The sequence below is a fragment of the Megalops cyprinoides genome, chromosome 2 (assembly GCF_013368585.1).
Source record: "Megalops cyprinoides isolate fMegCyp1 chromosome 2, fMegCyp1.pri, whole genome shotgun sequence".
NCBI classification, from domain to species: domain Eukaryota; kingdom Metazoa; phylum Chordata; class Actinopteri; order Elopiformes; family Megalopidae; genus Megalops; species Megalops cyprinoides.
Genome location: NC_050584.1, coordinates 1,906,701 through 1,928,844, shown reverse-complemented (window position 1 = coordinate 1,928,844; position 22,144 = coordinate 1,906,701). Strand labels below are relative to the sequence as shown.

The 22,144-nt window shown below is 40.5% G+C and overlaps 1 protein-coding gene across 1 annotated transcript in view; it reads right to left on the bottom strand.

Moving 5' to 3' along the window:
- Positions 1-4,925: 4,925 nt before the first annotated feature.
- LOC118773697 (obscurin-like) overlaps positions 4,926-22,144 on the bottom strand; it is a 37,302-nt gene continuing 20,083 nt past the window's right edge. The window contains exons 6-8 of the mRNA XM_036522741.1: positions 13,514-13,780; positions 9,182-9,445; positions 4,926-4,990 (exon numbers count right to left, since the gene is read on the bottom strand). Of these exons, the coding sequence (XP_036378634.1) occupies positions 4,926-4,990; positions 9,182-9,445; positions 13,514-13,780 (596 nt within the window). The remainder of the gene's footprint in view (positions 4,991-9,181; positions 9,446-13,513; positions 13,781-22,144) is intronic.

Sequence of the window (22,144 nt, the reverse complement as noted above, 5' to 3'; positions counted from 1 at the left end):
TGATCTAGTGACTGTGATGTATAGTAGTATACTTGGCTTCTCTTGTATAGTCAAGTTGCACAAGTTAATTTGTGGCAAGGCTTGAATAGTGTTATACTCCCACTCACTGTTTTGGGAGTGTTGTTAGCCTGGTCTGACACTGTTGCTCATTCAACTTAATTGCTCTTTATTTCAACCAATCATATTAAACTATGTGAGTTCTTTTTTTTTTACACTCTAAACCTTTAAATTGCAACTATGAATTCCTTACTATGATATCATAGTAATTCACTTGTGTTTTAGCATTTTACTGCAAATATAACTCACATCATGAAGATGTATGACAATATATCAGACAGACAGCGTTTTAGCTGCAGACACTGTAGCTACTTGATCAGGCACATGACTCTTCTAGCTGACACGGACAAACAGCTTTTATTTCGAACTATCTCAGTCACGTTACTGCAGCAAAACCAGGCATGGCTGACATGAACGTTATCAGGCTTATTTAGGCTAAGAGGAGAAGTGATGGGGGATATGTATTATTATTTAAGTAATGTATTTCACGTGACAATTATCAATTTACCATGAACACAGATGATCTCCGTCATGGCTAATCTGCTTGACTCTGCTTGGGTCAGCTGCTTGTTGTGATTTGTGGCGTTCCAAACACGTGTGTTGCCAACAGTGGCGTTGCAGTGTGCCCTCTGGTGGGCAAACTGCGCAATGACAACACTCATAACATGGTTGAAGGATCAACCTTCCGTCTCTCCATTTCTTTTTAAATTGTCATTTATCGGGCTTTATAAACGCCGATACCAATTTGTCTGCAATTAACTCATATCGGCCGATAATATCAGCACGCCGATATATCGGTCGGGCTCTACTGCTGACCCATGACCGTACTACCCGATTCAGCAACAACCACATCATCAAGTTATATGATACTACAGTTGTGGGTCTCATCAGCAAAGGTGATGAGTCAGCATACAAGATGGAGGTGGAGCAGCTGATAGCGTGGTGCAAAAGACACAACTTCAGGAAGGCTCGCACAGTGCACCACCCCTTGCTGACTATAGATGGCGTGGCCGTGGAGAGGGTCAGTAGCATCAAGTTCCTGGAAGTGCACCTGGTGGATGATCTGTCCTCGACCACCAACACCATGGCCATCGTCAAGAAGAGCAGCAGCTCCATCCCCTCCGGAGGCTCAAGCAGGCCAGCCTACCCATTCCGGCCCTCACCACCTTCTACAGGGACACCACTGAAAGCGTTCTGACCCACTGTATCACTGCCTGGTTCGGAAACTGCACAACTTCCAAACAGAAACAGCCAGACAGGATAGTGAGAACAATGGGGAAGATCATTGGTGCCCCTCTCCCATCCCTGCTGGAGATCTTCCATCAGCGCTGCGCCCGCAGAGCCTCCACCACCAGCAAGGACCCCGACCATCCCTCCCACAGCCTGTTTTCCCTCCTGCCATCGGGGAAGAGACACAGAAGCATCCATACCGGGACCACCAGGCTTCTAAATAGCTCTATACCCCAGGCTGTGAGGATCATGAACACTCTTGCCCCCTCCCCCCCTCACTGAATCATTAACCCCACCATAGGGTTTAATGGTTCACTTCTCTCCACCAGTGCAATCCTTTTCACGTGGCACCTGGCACTTTTTGTACAGACTATAAAGATAATTTATTGACAGTACATGCTGCTATTCCCCTCCAAATATACTGCAAAGATATGCTGCTATAAGGACTCAAAGACAATTTACAGTGCACTCATTGTTTGTACTGTGTGTATTGTATATAGATATATGTTGTTCTAATTCTCCTTAACTTATGTACACTGTTGGTATAGGAGAAACGTTATTTCATTCTTGATTGTACGCAAGTGCGTGATAAAATGACAATAAAGGAAATCTGAATCTGAATCTTGGTTTTGCAAATGCATGGCTGTAGCATAGTGCTCAATGGCAAAAATCTACTTTTTGGTCCATTGTCCAAGGTGGCTGGTAGATAAACAAAATTCACCAATCAGTGAGATTTTTCAACTGCCAGAATAATTTGCTGAATAAAGCTAGTCTGTATTTTAACTGGATCTGGACTGGAACTAACATCATGTGGGTGATTCATAACCAAAGGGTGCTGGTTCAAGTGTCCGCTGGGACACTTTTGTGTCTACTAAATGCCAATAATGTAATGGAATGATATATTATCAGATAAAACCGTTACCTTACAGCTAAATCTGGCAGCTAAACAACAATAATGTTTACCTCAACTATTAGCTAGCCAAGAGCTTATCTAAGTGCACAAAGAATCAATTAAGTTGGAATCAAACTTACTCGGACAGTCACTCAAAATCAGAGGGGTCTCCCTTTTTTCAGATGGCATGTCTTTTATTTCACTTGAATAAGAATCCATATGCACAAACACTACATTGGTGACAGCGGTGGTTTATTCATTAAGTGTCAACATTGTGATGCTACCTTTTGAAAATATTGTTTGGGAATTAACCGTTTGAAAACTAGCATCATTAGCTATGTAGCTCAAGTCTTTTAGTTTAGTTTAGTTTAGGCTGCTGGCTGGAAAGGCACAAGAGGAAACTTGGGGAACCTCACAACTGTTGAAAGAACTGGCTGTGTTAAACTATTAGTATGGCATAACAAACAGTGTGGTCAGTAGCATACGCTACAAAGACAGATTACCGAGTAAAATCAGGATTGGTTGAGCAAGGCTGCATTCTTGCTGTGGGACAGTTTACCTGCAGCTGTGCAAACTGAATATTCAGCTGTAAAGGTGAGACATAAAGATGCTTTTGAACAAAAACAGTTTTTGGACCTCTTCAGAGCTAATCTTTCTGCCTGTCCTAGACAACCTAATGAAAGTTTTTACATCTATGTGGCAAAGGTCACAAAGCTAATTCTGGAGGCTTTTCCAGATTATGGAAAGAGAGCACATAGTGAGGAGAAATTCCACTGATATTCCGCAGGTGGATCCAGCTCGTACAGTTAAGTGCCATGAACATGAAGCTACCGACATGGGGAAGGCTCTGACTATCACAGGCTGATGTGAGAATGCAAGCAAGGCCCTCAAACTGGACTACAAAAGTTGTCAACCAGGCTATTCCAAAACGTGAGTAGAGCAATGGCCTCTGTTGTGACCCAGACTTTAGCTTCTTATGGCCTCTATGACAATGAAATACCTTTCTACTTGGCGGGGAATACTGTTATATGCTAGATGAAAAAATCAGGCAGTTCACTTCATATGTGAAGGATATTTTGGCAGCACATGATGTAACAATGCATGTCTGCCCACGCACTGCATCAGTACCACCTTAACAAAGAATACATAGCTGCAAGAGCTGTAAATGGACAGATATTAGACACACTTGGCACAATCAGTGTTACCTTCTGTTTAAGGAGTATAACAATTCAGCATGTGTTCCACATGCTCAGGCTACCCACACAAGCTATATAACTAGGCTGGGATTTTCGGACCAAAACCATGCACAGTTAGATACAAGACAGATGTGTCTTCAACTCTGGGATGTCAGTTGCCCCTCCTGAGTGGGACTGACATGATTCCCCAATGTTATAACATATCTGTTGCTGTGGCTGTGGCTTTTCACCCTTACAGTGAAACAGTGTTATCAGCACAGGTGATTGACCCATGTCTAGCAGATTTAGCTCCTAATAACTAAGTGGGCTTCCTGGAACCTTAATGACGCTGAAAAGGGAGAGCCGGTCATAGCTCACACAGTGACTTTGGTGAAAAATAGGGTCATAGCAGCCCATGCCCTTAATGCGATTGATCATGATGTTGCTCTGAAGCAAGATTTGGATTTAGTGGAGTTCTACCCTGTAGAACAGACAGAATTTGGGCCATCTTCACAGGCCCCAGTCAATATGGTGGCCGCCACTATTCCCTCTTGGGTGCCCCTAGGGCCTAGTAACTTTAGATTCTACCTCGCAGTGCAATGTGATCTTCTTGTTTAGAGTCTACTATCTCACCTGAGCAAAAGATTGAACTGTCTAAATTGATAAGCAAACACAGTGATCTATTTAGTTATTCAAAGTCCAGCATGGGTTGTTATAGGCTAGTCGAACACTACAGGATGAGGGATCACCCATCAGTGAAGCAGCGTTGTAGTGAAACAGATAAGAAATGTCTCACAAGAACAATTATTTTGTAACTATTTTAATATATTATGTTACATCTGTTTTAAAAAATGAAAATGAGATTTTTACTGCTTTAAGTTTAGATGGGAATTATGTATAAGCCTAATGAAACAATAAAATCAAAGCTGTAAACAATAAAAGGGGGAGAAAAACTTTGTGCACAGTGTCTAAGGTGCTAATGGTGGCAAGCAGTAAATCCAAAAATTTAAAGCCAACTATGGCACACTCTCTGAACAAAAAAGACAGACCATCTGTCCTTTCTCCTTTCAGACTTCTTAAATCTATTTATACTGTATACTGTATATACTGTATATACTATACATTGTGAAGTGTGTCACTGCCTGGGCATCCTGAATATTTCAAAATCTTTTAAAATGGCTAGTGATAATCAGTTTCCTAATTTTGTCCTCTTGGAGGAAGCTTCTTGTTGCTGAATTTATTCTGTTTTGGAGAGTACTGGTCGCTATATTTCACACAGGTATTGTGCAGGCAGCACTGAGAGATAACTGTGTCAAAACTGTGACAGGCCGCTGTTCCATGACTTGGCTATTAAGGTACTTGGTGTGTGTTGTTAGAGACCAGTAGTAGCCTGCACGTGCACTGGATTTGCAATAGATCAAAGCTACTCGTTCGCAGTTAGATCCAAAACAGCCAGGCTCCATGTAGCCTCCACGTGCTTTGAAAAGAATTTTTTTCATTCATTTTCGGAATGCAATATAATTTGTAACCTTACGTATGTTAGCACTAACATAACCAGCATACAGCTAATATCATCTGGCCGTAAGGTTACATTTGATGTCGACTAGGTCAGCCGACTGGCACCAGGTGTCACCACCTGGGAAAGATTTAGAAAAGAGATCTCACATGCTGCCCTGCCCTGCATCCTGCATGGTGCTATTTTAAGCTAAATGGTGGCTTGCATGCTCACTGTAGTGTTACTTCAATGTGCAATTTTTTTGATGAAGCTAACCTTATGGTTTTGCATTTAAAAAAGTGCATGTAATCCCTTCACAAGGTTTCTTCAGCCTAAGAGCTTGTCCCTTCTTTGCCATAGTTGTGTTGTCTAATGTTCACTTGCTACTTATGGGAAGGTGCTGAACACTCCTGGATTGGTGGAGTGGTGGTCATGTTCCACTGCTCCATAAACTCTGGATAGCAGTTTTGCTCGGCATACGGCAGGGTCACAATTAATTTCACAAAGGATGTACATGACATGATCATTTGTGCATTGGAATGTCTTGTATTTGAAGAAGGTTGTTTAGGGCATTATGCCTTAAGTGTTATTCTTGTGAAAAACACCAGTTTCCATCACACCACAACCTTGTTTATGCCAGACATCCCCTCTCTTCCCACACAGGGCAACCGTCTGGATTTTTAAGTGTCAAATAAATGAACACAACTAAAAATAACTGCAGCTAACAGCATTGCTTAAGCCTTCGTGTCCTTAGCGTCATGTAATGCATGCCATGCTTGGCAATCAGGGCAGGTTAAATGCAGCTTTTCATAAATAAATGGAAATGTTTGCTTCTCCACAAAACTAAAATCAAATCTGTTGTGTACACTGTTGGTAATATATGCTTTTTACATGTGGAACTAGCAAGCTAAGTTTAGATTCTGAACTGGACTGACACTAAGGTGGTATGCTAGTTCACTAGCTGTGTGACTTAGACTAATAACAATAGGGCCAATGAGAAAATTGGCAGTATGTTGTTCAGAAAAAAAGAAGAAAATGTTCAATGTAAGTTATTGCAGTTTGAAATTTACTTGAAATGTATCAATAAATGACGCGCAATAGGTCAAAGACCTGCATTTATAGGTCACAAAACACACAAAATTAAGGTCTGAGATCGATGCGGCTGAAGGAAAATCATGTCAGAAAATGTATGATTCGTGATTTCACAGATGCGTTCATTAGTGCAAATATTCCCCTTGAAAAAATAGATAATGCCAAATTGCATGCATTTTGTGAACAAGCATGTCATATATGGCAGGGCAATTCCATCAGCCAATGAAAAGGACATAAATATCTTCCACAGACAACCGCGATATATTGCAACCCTGATCAATTCAAGAATGATAAATCAACCATATTACACGTCTTTTTGACCCCCAACAAGTCTGCAGGCTAAATGTGGAAACACTCCCCTTGGATTCTTTTCCATTTTTTGACAAGGACTATTGAACTGGGAAATCACAAAACTATATACACCAGAGAATGGAAGTGCAATGTCTGAGTAAATTATGGGGCAACAACAGGCATAGTGGTCAGTTAGTCTCATTTGCCTGATTTTTGTGTAGGTGTAGACTTTAATATAGAAACAGTCCTAGAATAAGACTTGTGTCTGCTAGAATGGAAGGTAAATTCATCAATAAGATTAATATCAGTCAAAAGATGTTGTTGGATTCATCATAACATCATAACATATGATTTAAAATGACATCTGTCCCAACAACCAATTCAAATTCTAAATCTCAATCTACCAGTATCTTCAATCATATGTATTTGCAACATAAACATTAACAAAAGCTAGAATCTTTCGATTATAAATACATGTAAATATAGTATATAATCTTCACCTTTGCCCAGAATAGTTAAGTTTTTTTATTCATAATCTTTATTACACCTTTACCTCATCATTATTATTTTGCCTTTATTCTTGAAATCATTTTTACAAGACATGGGATACCAAGCTAAGTTGTTTCAAACAAAACGCTGAAGTTCTGGAGTTCTAGAGTTGAATTCAGTATCTTAGCATTGTGAACCATGCTGGCAATTCCAATCTAAAATTTAGGACTTCCACAGTCAAATGGACAAGAAAAAGGGCTATTCTTATAATGAATCTGAAGCACAACATTGCAGTAGAGACCCACCTATTGCTCTTACAGAGAACTGGAATGTACCCCTGCATTGGGTATGGCTTTTACCTGCACATGGGTCAAACACTGAAATCATCAGCAGCTGGTTCCACTGACCGGGAGTGGGAAATGGGCAGAATTCACAGGGCAAACAAGCAGACCAGGAGCACCTGATCCTACTCAAGTAATTGAGTGAGAATAATGACACCCAGCTCTACCTTTCATTCCAACCTGATGACCTCACAGTCTCAGCACGGATCTCTGCCTGTCTCTCAGATATCTCAACCTGGATGAGGGAGCACCACCTTCAACTCAACATATCCAAGACTGAGCTCCTAGTCATCCCAGCCAGCCTGTCGATCCAGCACAACATCACAGTTCAGCACGGCTCAACGACACTGACTGCGTCCAGGTCTGCAAGGACCCTGGGGGTAATGATTGATGACCTAAAATTTACTGACCACATTGCTACGACTACCAGATCATGCAGATTCGCACTGTACAACATCAGAAAGATCAGGCCCTACCCTATCTGAGTATGCTGTGCAGCTCCTTGTCCAGGCACTGATCATCTCAAAACTGGACTACTGCAATGCTCTTTTGGCCAGCCTACCTGCATGCACTATTAAACCTCTGCAGTTGATACAGAATGCAGCTGCACGTCTGGTTTTCAACCAACTAAAAAGGGCTCATGTTACACCTCTCTTGGTCTCACTCCACTGGCTCCCTGTATCTGCCCGCATCATGTTCAAGGCCTTGATGCTTGTGTACAGGGTGACCAACAAAACTGCACCTAAGTGCCTGAACTCACTGCTGCAACCCTATGTTCCCTCCTGACTGCTACGCTCTGCCACCAAACAGCGCCTGGTGGTCCTGTCGCATCGTGGCGTTAAATCACTATCCAGGACTTTCTCTGCCGTTGTCCCCTGATGGTGAAATGAACTTCCACACTTCATCCATTCTGCTCTGTCTTCAAGAAACATCTGAAGACACAGGTCTTCCCCTCTCACCTGAGCACCTGAAACACTCCCCTCCTCCCCCTAAAGAAACCTACTAAACTATAAAATATTAGAATCTAATGCTTTACCTGCTTTACTAGCTTTTCCTGCTAGTTTGTACTTCGCCTGGCCAACCTTTGGAACTTTGTCATGCAGTGCTTCTAATATTGTTGGTGTTTTTTGTTGGTGTTTTTTCACTTCTGTTGTATTGTACCTCACTTATAAGTTGCTTTGGATAAAAGCATCTGCCAAATGAATAAATGTAAATAATGTCAATGTAAACAGTTGTTAGTAGTACTAGGAATATTGCAGAGCTATGCCCAAAGTGATAAACTTCATTGCAAAGTATACATGTGTATGTAATCAATTACAATAAATTGATCTTATCTTTTAAGCAATTTGCTTGATTTTGCAGGACGTCTATGACAAAAATAAGGTATATAAAAACACCAAATTGCATACATTCCTAAACACAACAAATTTCTGAGCACAGAAAACTGGCTTACACCTGCTTCCCTCCTCCATGGATATCTCACCACCAAGGCCTTCCCAAAATCCCAAGAAACACTTGCCATGTCAAAGTCTAACATATTCTGACTGATATCAGAATGTGATGTTACTCTTTTTTTAAAACAAATGTACATCAACAGCATTTTTTACAACTTTTATAACTTTCATAAATATCGTTTTGTACACTGGGCAAAAAGGATTGAAACAAAACTAAAATTATTCTCAAGAGCAACGAATCCAACATATGCTATATTTCATATTACATAATTTGTTTTTTGGATTCTGTACTTTAAAACATAACTGGGCCAGTAATCAAATCCATTTTCTTTGATTCAGCAAATATCATGGAGCAAGTATTTCCCTAATGCCTGTTCCACTAGTTATTTATGTCATTAATATGGATTCAGAATCACCTCTGTAGTATTCCTGTTAACATCCTGTCTGTCCTCATATTTGCAACACAAATGTCTTTTCTGTCACATTTGTGATGCAAAATCCAGCACACTTTTCAACAATGTCACATTCAGTTGACGTTATTGACGTTAATTATTCGTTAAGAACCGCTGAAAAGAAGAGGCCCTGAATACAATGTTAGGTATTCAGTCTGGACTACAGACAGATTACTCTATACGCTTTACTCTAGACCCTCTGCCTATACTTACCTTTAATCCTAAGAGAGGCAGACTCACTGGCCTCTTTAGCCTGGACTGTTATCACGCTGTCTTCAGGAGGTAGGTGTTTAAGAGTAAGACTGTGAGTCTTGCCCATGTGCTTGATTTCATTGACTTCGCTGGAGAAGAGTGGCTTGTTGTTGAGGAACCACTGTACCTCCTCATTGGCATAATTCAGCTCACAGGTGAATACAGCACTGCTGTCCTCTTCCACCTCAGCAGCCTTAAGGTGTTTGGTGATCTTGATCCTTCGCACTGCAGCCAAACATAGACCATTAACAAACAATCACAACTTCTGGTGCTGATTCTATCTGAAGTTGACCTGACAAAACTGAAATGGCAGGCACCCCATTCCAAGTTACAGGCTGGTGATGCGTACCTAATATCTATAAAGCACAGAGTTGTGCCCTGTTCAGGCTTTCTGACAGAGGTAACCAAAATGACTAACAGGTAATTACAATCATTTCCTTAATACCGTTTCACCTCATTGAAATACAAATATCGATGCTTCATATGAGTATTACATGATATATAGCCACACTCTATTTGACTATTTTCCACCTTCTTCCTTACATTCTTTTTTCTGTTTCATCTCATGCTTTCTTCTTTCCTGCCCCATTACATCATTAAGAATCCTCCAGTACCTCTACTACCATTTCTCACTTTCGGTGTCATCTGTATACACCCTAAAACAACATTTGTTCATTGTAGCCAAATGCAAGTCAAAAAGACAACATGAATGTCCATGACACATAAAATAGCCACGGGCAGTCATGCTTCTTGACGTGGCCCAAAAAGTGGTCTTGTCCATAGGCATCTAAAAAAAAGTAAGAGTGTAATGATGTTTTAAATGACTTGTCAGTGATTATAGGAACAAGTGCACATTTCTCAGTTAAAAACAACACAATTATAATTTCAATAAAGTTTGTCATGAGTGATGAGAACTCAGGTGGGTCAGTGCATTAGAACTGCGCTAACCAATGGTTATAAGCTATAAGTTGATGAGCTAATTCATTCATTTTATTTTCAGCCAGATACCTTTCCAACTATCCAGCTAACTAATTAACTTGCAAGCTAGAATAACCAACAAACCATTTCAATTTTGGAAAGTAAACTCACCAGTTTGCTTGCTTACTTACTGGATAGCTGTCTTACTTCAAGCTCAGATAAATTACTGGTTCTGTGTACTGTGAAGGAATTTACTCTAAATTCTCCTCTTTGTTTGGAACCACTATGTAAAAATTCCTATATCAGGGCAGTGAGGGGAAACGGCTGCTTAATACCTTAATTTCATTTCTTATTTCTAATATAGTATGACTGACGTACAAGGACTGTATAAAATGTATAAAATGTCAAAATGTATAAATTAACCATCTATAAGTTATTTTAAAAACATGGGTAGGTATTATTACCCCCTGAATTATGATATGGGAACTATACTCCTTACTGCTTTGCCCATCTGAGAAACTTGTCTTTTTTGGGAAATCTACAGTTACTGTAAAATGTTCAACAAACCAATCTTACTGAATTGTAATTGTAGACACATTTAGACATGTTTGGTTTGGAAACCTTTCTCTAAAAAACAAAAACTCACTCAATCAAATAGTTAAGTGGTCTAGCTGATTGATGAGTCACAAGCTAATTTGGAGGTCCTGTATATCAGGCATCTAAAGCGAATAACAATCTCAGTTTTAAGTGACGCCTCCCACCCCTTACATACAGAGTTTCAGCTCCTTCCTTCTGATCGCAGGTTTTTAGTGCCAAGTTGTAGAACAAAACGATACAAAAAGTTCCAGCAGCCATCACACAGAAGAATAAGTCATAGTATAATTGTTCATAGTATAATTGTTCAAAAAAAACATTTTCTCAGTTTTATTTTATTTATTTTTAATTGATTGAACTCTTTTACTGACTGTTTTATTGTCTTTTAGTACACTTTAAAATGTCTTAGAAAAGAATGGACCCCTGAGAACTTTTATGTTATGTTTTATGTTTTATGTGTTATGGTCTTTGTTGCCTGTAGAGCAAGTGTGAAGATGAATGATGTATGACAAGTGTCTGTCTGTTACTACATGTGTGTACATGAATTAGGACTCTTTATTGCAAACCAAATCTACCTCTGGGTACAAATAAAGTAACCTGAACCTGAACCTGAATAATCGTCAGCAATTAAGCACACATTACATACCAGTGGATGATACAGTAGTACATTTAAATATTGATGGTGGAGGAGAAACGCCCCTGAGGGGGCAGCTGCTTCTCCCCCAAAATCATTGCCACTCTCACTACAGCAGCATTGTTGCTGTAGATCTTCTCCCAGAAGTAACTGGTGTGACCATACACCCTGATAAAATTGTAGAAGATCCAATTTATGAGCATCTGTCCTGTATGCTGTGTGTCCTTGTCCTTAGGTTGAAACAAAAACTTCAAAATTTGAAAATTCAAAATGTGTTCTGATTAAAAGATCAGACTCTTCAACCAACCATACTCTGTTGGGAGTGTCTTTTATAGGTTGTGGGGCTGGTGAGCAATGTAATGGATTTGTTTATTTATGAAATATCACCAAATTTGCATGCTGTATGTGATGTTTTCAAAATCAAAGTATGCCAGCTGGCTTACTAACTTTTGTGTCCTTTTGTGGTATATGCGCAACTTTACTTTGAAAACCCTCTAAATGTAACACGAAAGACAATAACTTTAAAGCTACCTTTCCCGTTTCCCAAAATCCACTGAACTAATTTGCTGAAGATCAGCTATAGCAAAATATCATGTTTGTTCTTTTTATGCTGTCAGTATACTGGATAAATAATATAAATATTATGCAGCTTTGAGAAAACAGCGATTTAACGTTAAAAATATAGCAAATGCTAACTGAAAACTATGAGAAGCTTAATAACGCTGATGAAACCATAACGAAACATGTAACATAACACACACGCTACATAGCATAAAATAAGTTACGTGCTAAAGGGTTAAATATGAACATATAGTATGCATGGCTAACGTCACAACCGTGTGAAAGATGAACCACAGTAATTGGTCAAATGTGTGGCTTCACTTTAGACAAGAAAATGACGACAAGACAAAGTGCAATGCATGTGGGAAGCTAATTAGCTGCAAGTCAGGTTGCACATCAAATCTGACCAAACATTTAAGGCAGCACGGCATCGATCTGAAAGACTGTACAATGTTGCGATAAGCAAGAATAAGAATCTGAATCGGAATCGATAAAATTCAAACGATACCCAACTCTAGTTATAATCCCTTTTATATTTGCTCGTTTTGATGGTTAAAATTACCGCTGGATGTGGTGTTTATTTGTTGATAGTGGGGATAGTGTGTGATATACTTGACTAGTAAAATATAGGACAAATAAAGATGCATGCGTTTGTCACCAGAACACTAAAGTAGTCTCTCCAAAACAGCTAGCAGTTAGAGTAATTAACTGCTCTAGACTGATCTTTTATCATTTAAGATTTTTTTAATGCACGTCTGTGGATCATACGTTTTTATTGTATGTATTTAGCAAATACTAGCAAATAATAAATACAATTTACTTTGTGAATGTTCAGTTAACGCTTAAAAGAATAAAGACATTTTTGTTATCTAAACAGTTGACTTTTTTTTTTTTTTTACCATTTTGGAATCGAAACGAGGAATTGATAAGAATTGGAATCGATAAGCAGAATCGGAATCGGAATTGGAAACGGTAAAATTCAAACAATACCCAACCCTAATCTCAGGCTACATCCAATCTCGCAAGAATTCTTTTGCAAATAGTAAGCCAATTAAGTCATTGCTAATTATATATAAAATATAAAAATATATTTTCAGGCAAAATTCAGTTTAAATGCTAGTACAATACCATCCAAGTAATATTGAGCAGTTATTTATATTATGTTTTCTAGCAAGAGAGAATGGCCAGTGGCCAAGCCAATATGTCTCAAATATTAACCACCTACAGTGCAGCCAACAACTTTTCAAGCTTCTAGGATGGAAAGATTTTCTGCGGGAAGTAGCTTGTGGTCCCCAGTGGCTGCAGCCCTGGTCAAATGGATTGTTACAATAAACATGGAAATCTGTTTGACACCTTCAGAGTGTATATATTCCAATCTCAGCCCCCTCTTTGGGTCAACCAGACTGTGCATTACTCCCACCAAACAGAATATTGCTTGTTCTAACAGTTTTCCAACCTCATCAAACTTGGGTGGGGGGGGGGGGGGGTACGTTACCCTCTATGGTGACTCACCCATTCCCCCAATTACATCTTCAGACACTACTGATGTTCTGTAACTGCCCATCCAAGAATGAATAGTTCCTCACCCTCCACTTTGAGTGTAGCCTTGCTCTCACAGCCTCCAGCTTTACAACTGTATTCACCAGAATCATTCCCTTCCAGGTCCTTGATGGTCAGCTCCACACGTGTCATCTCCTGCTTCATAATGTACTTGCTGGAGGCTTCTAGCAGACTTTGGCCCTTGAACCAAAGCACCACTGTGGGTGCAGGGGCAAATTCGCAGCTCAGGGTCACTGAATCATTTTCTTTGGCTTCTCTGTCTTTTATAGGCTGGACAATATTCAGGGGACACTCTGAAAAATCAAAGACAGAGTCATAATTTAATACAAACCTAAATATATGTGAGTGAAACAGAGTAAAAGATCACAGCTTTAAGTTTTATTCTCAAAATTGGAAAGGTACACAATATGTGTTGAATCAAACAAAACTCATTGTAATTATGAAGAAACCCAGGAAAAGATAGGGACAAGACCAAGGGAGAATACAGGTAGGTACAGAGACAGGATTAGCATTCACATTTGGTGTTTATTAACAAAGCCCAAGTGTAAGATCACTGCTAGCATGCCCCGACCCCCACCCAGTTGGAACCATTATAACCACCAGTCAACAGTAGGGTTGGGTATCGTTTAAATTTTTTCCGATACCGGTGCTAAAGCGATACTTTTAAAATGTTACCGGTGCCTAAAAGAACGGCTTTTTTATTGCTAAGGCAAATTTGAACTTGAAATTGAACAACATATTAACTGTTAACAGTTTAAAGTATACTTAAATATATACATTTAAATAAATACAAAAGACTTAACAAATGTTTGCATTGTTAGAATATGTTTTCACTCTTTATCTTTTGTAGCCACGTGTTTCTATCTACCACATGGAAGCAGCATAGTGCTGTTACTGTGATATCAACATTGAATAGATATGTGCCATTTTTTCCTCCGGAAGCATTTTACATGGCCTCGGAAAACTGGAGGTGTGCTCCCGCATCAGGTATGACTAAAGGGAAAAAAATATGGGAAGAAACCTAGCGCCTTAACAACCCTTTCATGTCGGTTTTAGCATACATGCTAAACAGCTAATCACACCGGTGTGAAAGGGTTAAGTGGCACCGAAATGAGGGACTGAAATCTGTGTTGCGATTCGGTCCGGTAGATACCGGTCGTATAGGAAATGGTGCCATATTGGCACCGGGTTTCGGTACCCAACCCTAGCCAACAGTCAGCTGGATCATTCTGTCACGGACCAACTTGCTCTATGCTGTCTTGGGGTCAGTGAGGATCTGGATACTAGAGGAATAATTCAAGGAAAATCTACCAGCAGTATTCAAGGAGTATGTAGACAGCAATCATCCTTGACTGCACAAAGCTGAGTTGCCAGAACACTTCCTCACCGCTGCTGCAAAGTGAAGTGAATGGCTCCACATGGGCTGTCACCTTTATCTCTCCATTGTATTCTGGCTATGTCAGTGACAAAGAGATCCTGCAACAGTCAGGTATTGTGTCGCTGTTAACACCAAAGATGGAAATCATGGGCAAAGGTTTTCTAGTGAATGACTGTGCCATGCAAAATCTACAGGCCTGCATTTCTAACAGGTAAAGCCCCGATGTCTGCTCCTCACGGCAGCGAGACCCAGGCCATTGCATGACTCAGAGTGCATATAGAGCATCTTATCTTCCAAGTGTAGGAACACAAGTTCTTTGACGCAGTGAAACCACTTAAAATGTATGGGAATATTAACTAGCTGTATACAGTTGCATGCCTCCTAACCAACTATGAAAACAGACGTCCTGTAAAGGTGTGGGCAAAGGAGATAGCAAGAGGAGATTTCCTACACTAACAACATGAGGCTCACCTGCTTGAAGGTGTCTGTTAAAGTTCAAATTCAGTATATGTTTTATTCAGTTAATGTTTATTTCTGTCATTCAGTAAACATGCTATTTTAATTAGATGTTCTCTGTCTGAAGTAGGCTATAGGCTGAATTTGATACTGAAATTTCTGTCAAACTAAATGGTAAGGCAAGCATCATTACTAGTTAACTCAATAGTTAGCTAGCTACCGAAATTGTGATCAAATTTGGAACAACTTAACTTCGTAGTTATGAAGCTTGAAAGTTTAAAGTCCTTCTTTTTACTTGCGGAGTCACTGGATATTGATTACACATATTGGACATACATCATTCACAGTTATGTGAGTCAGATCTTATATACACTTTGTAAAAATGCCACAACTAGCTAAGTTTCAGGTAGCAAGAATCTGAGGTAACCAACACTGGAAATCACCAATATGGTCAATTTCTAAGGTGGAAGTGGGCTTGCATAACATGACTTGTGGAGATCAACTTAAGGGGCTTGATGAGCTAGTGAAAAGGCACTGGGAAGTTTTTTTTACTGCAGCTGTTAATCCTCAATATATACAGCCATTACATTTCAAGGGTTGAGAAGCAGAGGGGCATGATGACATTTTGGGTGAAGTATATATTAAATATCAAATGAAAGCCCTTGATGAGACCTATCTACTGATGAGACCTATCTACCTATCTACAAAAGGTGAAATTTTAAATTGTGCAAAACATCACTGCACTCACTGCTAGTACTATTAGTGTACTACACTGATTTTACTTCTTACATGGAAACCCAAATGCTCTAAATAACAGGAAAGTGGTATGAATACAGGTATAAATGGAAAAAATGTCTGCCGGACAGGAAACAATGCCATGAGAGTAGGGCTGGGTGGCACAGCTGTATCAGTATATTGAATAGCTATTTTTAGCGCAATAACAGCTATCCCCGGTACGCCGTGTTAGGTTTCTTCCCGTATTGTTTTGTCTTTTGTCATACCTGATGCGGGAGCACACCTCCAGTTTTCCGAGGCCATGTGAAATGCTTCTGGGGGAAAAAAAACACCACTTGTATCCAGTGACGGCAGGTGAACTGGAAACATGGGAAGCCCGAACTCTACCTTTAAATCTATTATTACTTTCATCCTGTTCCCTTTTATCCTCCTTGATTAACAATAAAACAAATAATTCCTAGAATAATCGACACCAATTGCGTGATTAGAATAAATGATTATGCTCGCTTTTAAAAAATTTAGATTACTGAAGGGATTACACTGAATTTTTTTTTCCATTTAATTTCATTTATTTTTTTCATTTAATATTTATTAAGTTGGAAAATCTATCTAATGATAGGCAACTCCGGAGTGTATCTCCCATATGCCCCTCATGAGGAAGAAAAAAAAGCCTCCCTGACTCACAAGACAGTAGAATGGAGAGTGTGACAGAAAGCAACCAGTGCAACGCATTTATGTCATGGAAATACTGGGACCATCTTACTTTCAAATTTCAAATAAGGTCACAACATAAGAGTACAATGCAAGCTGTGTTTGCCAGCCACCAAACTGCTATCCACTTCAAAAGAGTCAGCCAACCCGAGGATGAGGTCAACAGATAGAGACAGTATGGACTGTCGTGTACAAAGCTGGCTAACTGGCTTAAAATACAAAGTCAACAATATTATTAACATTTTATTAAATATGCACAAGCACGAAATATACAGACAAAACGGACTTCGGTTTCTTTTATTACAACAGATGTCCAATAACCTTTGAACCTTATCCAAGTGCTAACATACAGCTTCAATACTTTTGTAGTTAGCTAGAACGCCTCTCCACACAGCACTGACCCACCTTGAACAGAAGGGGACATATGTGATGCTTTTTATAGACTACAGCTCTGCATTCAACACTATTGTCCCCAGCAGGTTGGTCACCAAACTCCTCGAGCTAAGTCTCAGTAACCCACTGTGCATGTGGATCAAGGACTTCCTATCCAACCGCCCACAGACAGTCAGACTCGGCCCCCACGTCTCCCCAAGCCTGACCCTCAGCACCGGCGCACCACAAAGGCTGTGTGCTGGGTCCCCTCCTCTATTCTCTTTACACATATGACTGCGTCCCCACATATCCCTCAAACACAATCGTTAAATATGCAGATGACACAACAGTGGTAGGACTAATCTCAAAGGGGGATGAGACAGCCTACAGAGATGAAGTCTGCAGACTGGCAGGATGGTGCACAGAGAATAACCTATCACTGAACATCAAAAAAACTAAAGAACTCATCATAGACTTCAGGAGACACCACAAGGACCTCTCTCCTCTAAACATCAAAGGAGAAGTGGTGGAGAGGGTTTCCAGCTTCAAGTTTCTAGGAACCCACATCACAGAAGACCTCACATGGACAATCAACTCCACTGCTCTGGTCAAGAAGGCTCAACAGCGGCTCTACTTTTTGAGGACACTTAGGAAGACCAACTAGTCCATGGAGCTGCTCATGTCCTTCTACCACTGCTCTGTTGAGAGTGTACTGACATACTGTATTACAGCATGGTATGCCAACTGCACAGCAGCAGACAGGAGAGCTCTCCAGAGAGTCATAATCACAGCCCAGGAAATAATTGGTCTCCCCCTGCCCTCACTGAAAGACACCTTCAGATCACACTGCCTCCGCAGAGCCAGCAGCATTCTGAGGGATGCAACTCACCCCTGCCATCACCTCTTCTCTCTGCTGCCATCTGGAAGGCGCTACAGGGCCTTAAAGTCCCACACTTCCAGGCTCAAAAACAACTTTTACCCCAGAGCCACTACTGAACTGAACTCCATAAAACACTGACCCCCCCTACCACCCCCCCCCCCCCCCCAGCATCATCATAACCCCCCACACAACTGGAATAGTATTCCCATACAAATCTGTATATAACATGCAATAGTGTTTAAAAAATGCAATAATATTGGTACAGTGGTACATTTTTGGCACAGTGCAATAATATTTCTACATGGTTCAATAGCACAGATACAATATACAACAGTAGCTTTTGATATGCCACTTTTTTATTCTATTTATTCATTTTTACTATATTTTTATATTTTTTATATATTTTTTTCCATTATATTTATTATCTTGTGTGTTTGGAATGTTAATGTACCGTCTCAGGGGCTGCACAGCAAATTTCGTTGTACAACAATGTGCAATGACAATAAAGGCATTCTATTCTATTCTAGCTACACTATATGAACAAAAGTATTCGGACGCCTGACCATTAGATTGTAATGACATTGTATTCATATACATATACTTTAATATGGAGTTGGTCCCCCTTTTGCAGCTATAACAGCTTCCACTCTTCTTGGAAGGCTTTCCACAAGATTTTGGAGTGTTTCTGTGGGAATTTGTGCCCAGTCATTCTGTAGAGCATTTATGAGGTCAGGCACTGATGTTGGACGAGAAGGCCTGGCTCGCAATCTCCGTTCCAGTTCATCCCAAAGGTGCTCGATGGGGTTGAGGTCAGGGCTCTGTGCGGGCCAGTCAAGTTCTTCCACACCCAACTCATCAAACCATGCCTTTATAGTCCTTGCTTTGTGCACTGGGGCACAGTCATGTTGGAATAGAAAAGGGCCTTCCCCAAACTGTTGCCACAAAGTTGGAACCATAGCATTGTCCAAAATGTCTTGCTATGCTGAAGCATTAAGATTGCCCTTCACTGGAGATAAGGGGCCTAGCCCAAACCCTGAAAAAGAGGTGTGGCCAAATACTTTTGTCCATATAGTGTAGCTAGCTAACTGCTAAAAGTACTGAAGCTGCATGCGTTAGCACAAGGGATGTCACGAGAACCGATACTTTGGTACCAAGTCGATGCCAAAATTCTAAAAATGTGACGGTACTCTTTTTTCTACAGTACCGTAGGTACCGATGCTTCTGTACCAAGTCGATGCCAAAATTCTAAAAACGTGATGCTACTCGTTTTTCTACAGTACCGTAGGTATCGGGGATGTTATTCTTCCGGACCTGACGGGGGCAGCATGTACGCCTGTTTGTTTTTCAGTACTTGTTGCTTTTATTACTCATTTTACTTAGTGATGTATTTGTATGGAGCAGAATCATACCAAGAAATTCCTTGTTGGAGCAACCTACTTGGCAATAAACTAAATTCTGAAGTGTTCTAGTCTGCCGTTAAAATGCCAAAGGAAGAAGGAGAACACTTGGAAGATGGCGACAAGTGCAGCTGCAGCGACAGCTCCGCCCCGACTCGTCGAAAAGAAAAACAGTAAGAGTTGTGTATGGAAGTACTTTGCATTCAAGGCGGATCATCAGGGATTAATAATAAATTCGCAAAAACCAGTATGCAAATGGTGCCATCAAACTCTTCAGATGAAAGGAGGAAACACTTCCAATTTAGCGAAGCACCTCAAAGACAGACATCCAGATTTATTCAAAGAATTCAAGGTGAGTGAGTTTCAATTCAAGTTAATGGTACATTAACAACGTATCCAAAGTGTTGTCCTTGCTATCCTGAAATACACGTTACCATTATTTCTGTTTGAGACAACTGGCACTGCTGTGTAGCCAACTATGTTCCATACGACGTTTGCAATGGCTAAACGCTAAAGGCTACCGTGTTTAAGCCAATGTAATGTAACCATAGCTTGTAATAGTAGGCTACTGTCCTTACCATTCAGTCTGTGTCATCTGTCATCAAAATATAACGCTACCGTTTTAAATAAATATTTCCGGACTAATGCAATGCAAAAGTAAAAGTGATAACAGTAAAGCAAAGCACTATTTCTAAAGTCTATTTCACATGACAAGTAATGTCCTTGCACTCTTAAGGGCCACGTTCAAAGTCTAATTTTTAAGCAAAGGCCTGAATTTCAAGGATTTTAATAATGCATATCTCAGAGTTGGGAGACTAAGCCTGAAAATAAAGACTACCTACAGTATGTCACACAAGAGGTTTCATCACTCCACTGGGGTTAAGCAGTCTCTCCTACTTACAGTGCATTGCATTTGCGAAAGATCAAACTGCTCCAGAGTGTGTCACTCATTTGTGCACGGTGGGGTCGCAAAATGATGCCTCCGTGACTGAACACACACTCTACTGGAGCATTTGAGGCAGGTACTGCTAAGACCCTCATAGCCAACACACAAATATATTAAGGTTATATTAAAATAGAATTACTTAATTAAATCCTACACTGCGTATGTCTTCTGTTAGACTGCCAGTTAACAACTGAGGAAATGCAAACGCTAAAGTGTAGGCTATTTAGGACATGAAGCGCATTCTTATGTAATTCAAAACGGATTTCACAACGGAAATTAAAAGGATCACACTCCCTGCGAATGCAATCAAATTCTAACCATTGTTATTTAAGAGCTCAGTGCGGAGTTTATGAAGTTCTCAGATGGAATACACCTTGCCGGTATTAGGCCTCCCTGCTTCACTAAAATGGCAAGTCGATGACAAACTGATGAACTGACGTCACAAGCTGACACTATTCCTTCTGTACCGAATCCACCTACTTCCTTGCTTTGCGGCCTCTTCCATCTCCTTTACTGCCTAATGTAAACTCTGCCCCCGAATTCCCACCTCTCTAAACAGCGCTGTAGTCGATTGCACTACAAAACCTCTACAAAAAACCTCTATCAGACGCATGCTTGCTCTCCATCCTCACTGCTCAACCTTTGCTGTCAAATCTGCATATGTACACAGATTTACAGATTCGTAAGCCTCATCCAGAGCCCTCCTATGGCACCGCCAGTTCTGTAAGTAAAATGTACTACCCACTGATTAACCGGCCATATATTTATAGATTCAAAAGACAGAGATTCCATCTCCTGCTGTATCTCTAAGCCTCTTATTGGCTCTCCTGTATGGTAGTAATTTGGTCTTTCAGTTTTTTCACAGTGTCATCTGTCCCTTTCCATTTTATTTCCATTCCTTTCAGATTTTCTCGCACTTTAGTGATCTCGGCTGCATTCTTGCTGAGCATTAGCTCAAATTTATTAAAGCGATAATTTATCCCATCAATGGCTTTTAGGATGTTGGCATTGGAAACTGATTCAATCAATTTAGGGCCGTCAATGCATATCGTCTTTGGGTTAGGACTCTTGATAGGAGATTGCAGTAGAGGTATACATAAACCAGTTAAGGGACCTTCTGTCAGGGCTCCGCCCCCTTAGCTGTGGTGTTTTTGTTTTTCCCTGTCCATGTGCTTTTGTTTTCCTTGTGTTCTAGCCCCGCCTGGTCCCCGCCCACCTGATTTCCTCATCGCCTTCCCCTGCCTGCCCACCTGCATCCCATCTCCTCATCACCCCAGCCCTATATCTACCCTGCATGTCTCTGTCTTGTTGCTAGTTCATTTCAGGGTTTCTACCTGTCTCGTCCCCGCTGTAGTTTGCCCTGTTGATTGCCATTTTGCTGATTCTGCCTGCTGCCTGGACTCGATCGCCTGATTACTCCCCTGCCTGGTTCCTGACCCTGTCTGCTTCAATTCCCGACCTTGGATTTGCCCCCGGACTGCTTTCCTGTTTTTTGAACGCTGCCTGTCTCTGGTCTTAGGAACTGCCTGCCGATTACAATAAACGCCTAGAACCTGAAAATCTTGTGGTCCGCGTTTGTGTCCCAGTCACCCCCGTGACACCTTCAATTTCCAAATCCATCATAAGTAGTCCTTTTTTCTCTTTCTTTGCATCCCTCTTTGCTTCCCTCATTTCCTCTCTCAGTGTGTTATATTAATAGCAAACTTTCACTCAGCTAATGGTCAGGCTAAGCTAGGCTTACTGAGTCATAAAATCTATGTTATTGTGAGCGTAATCACCTAT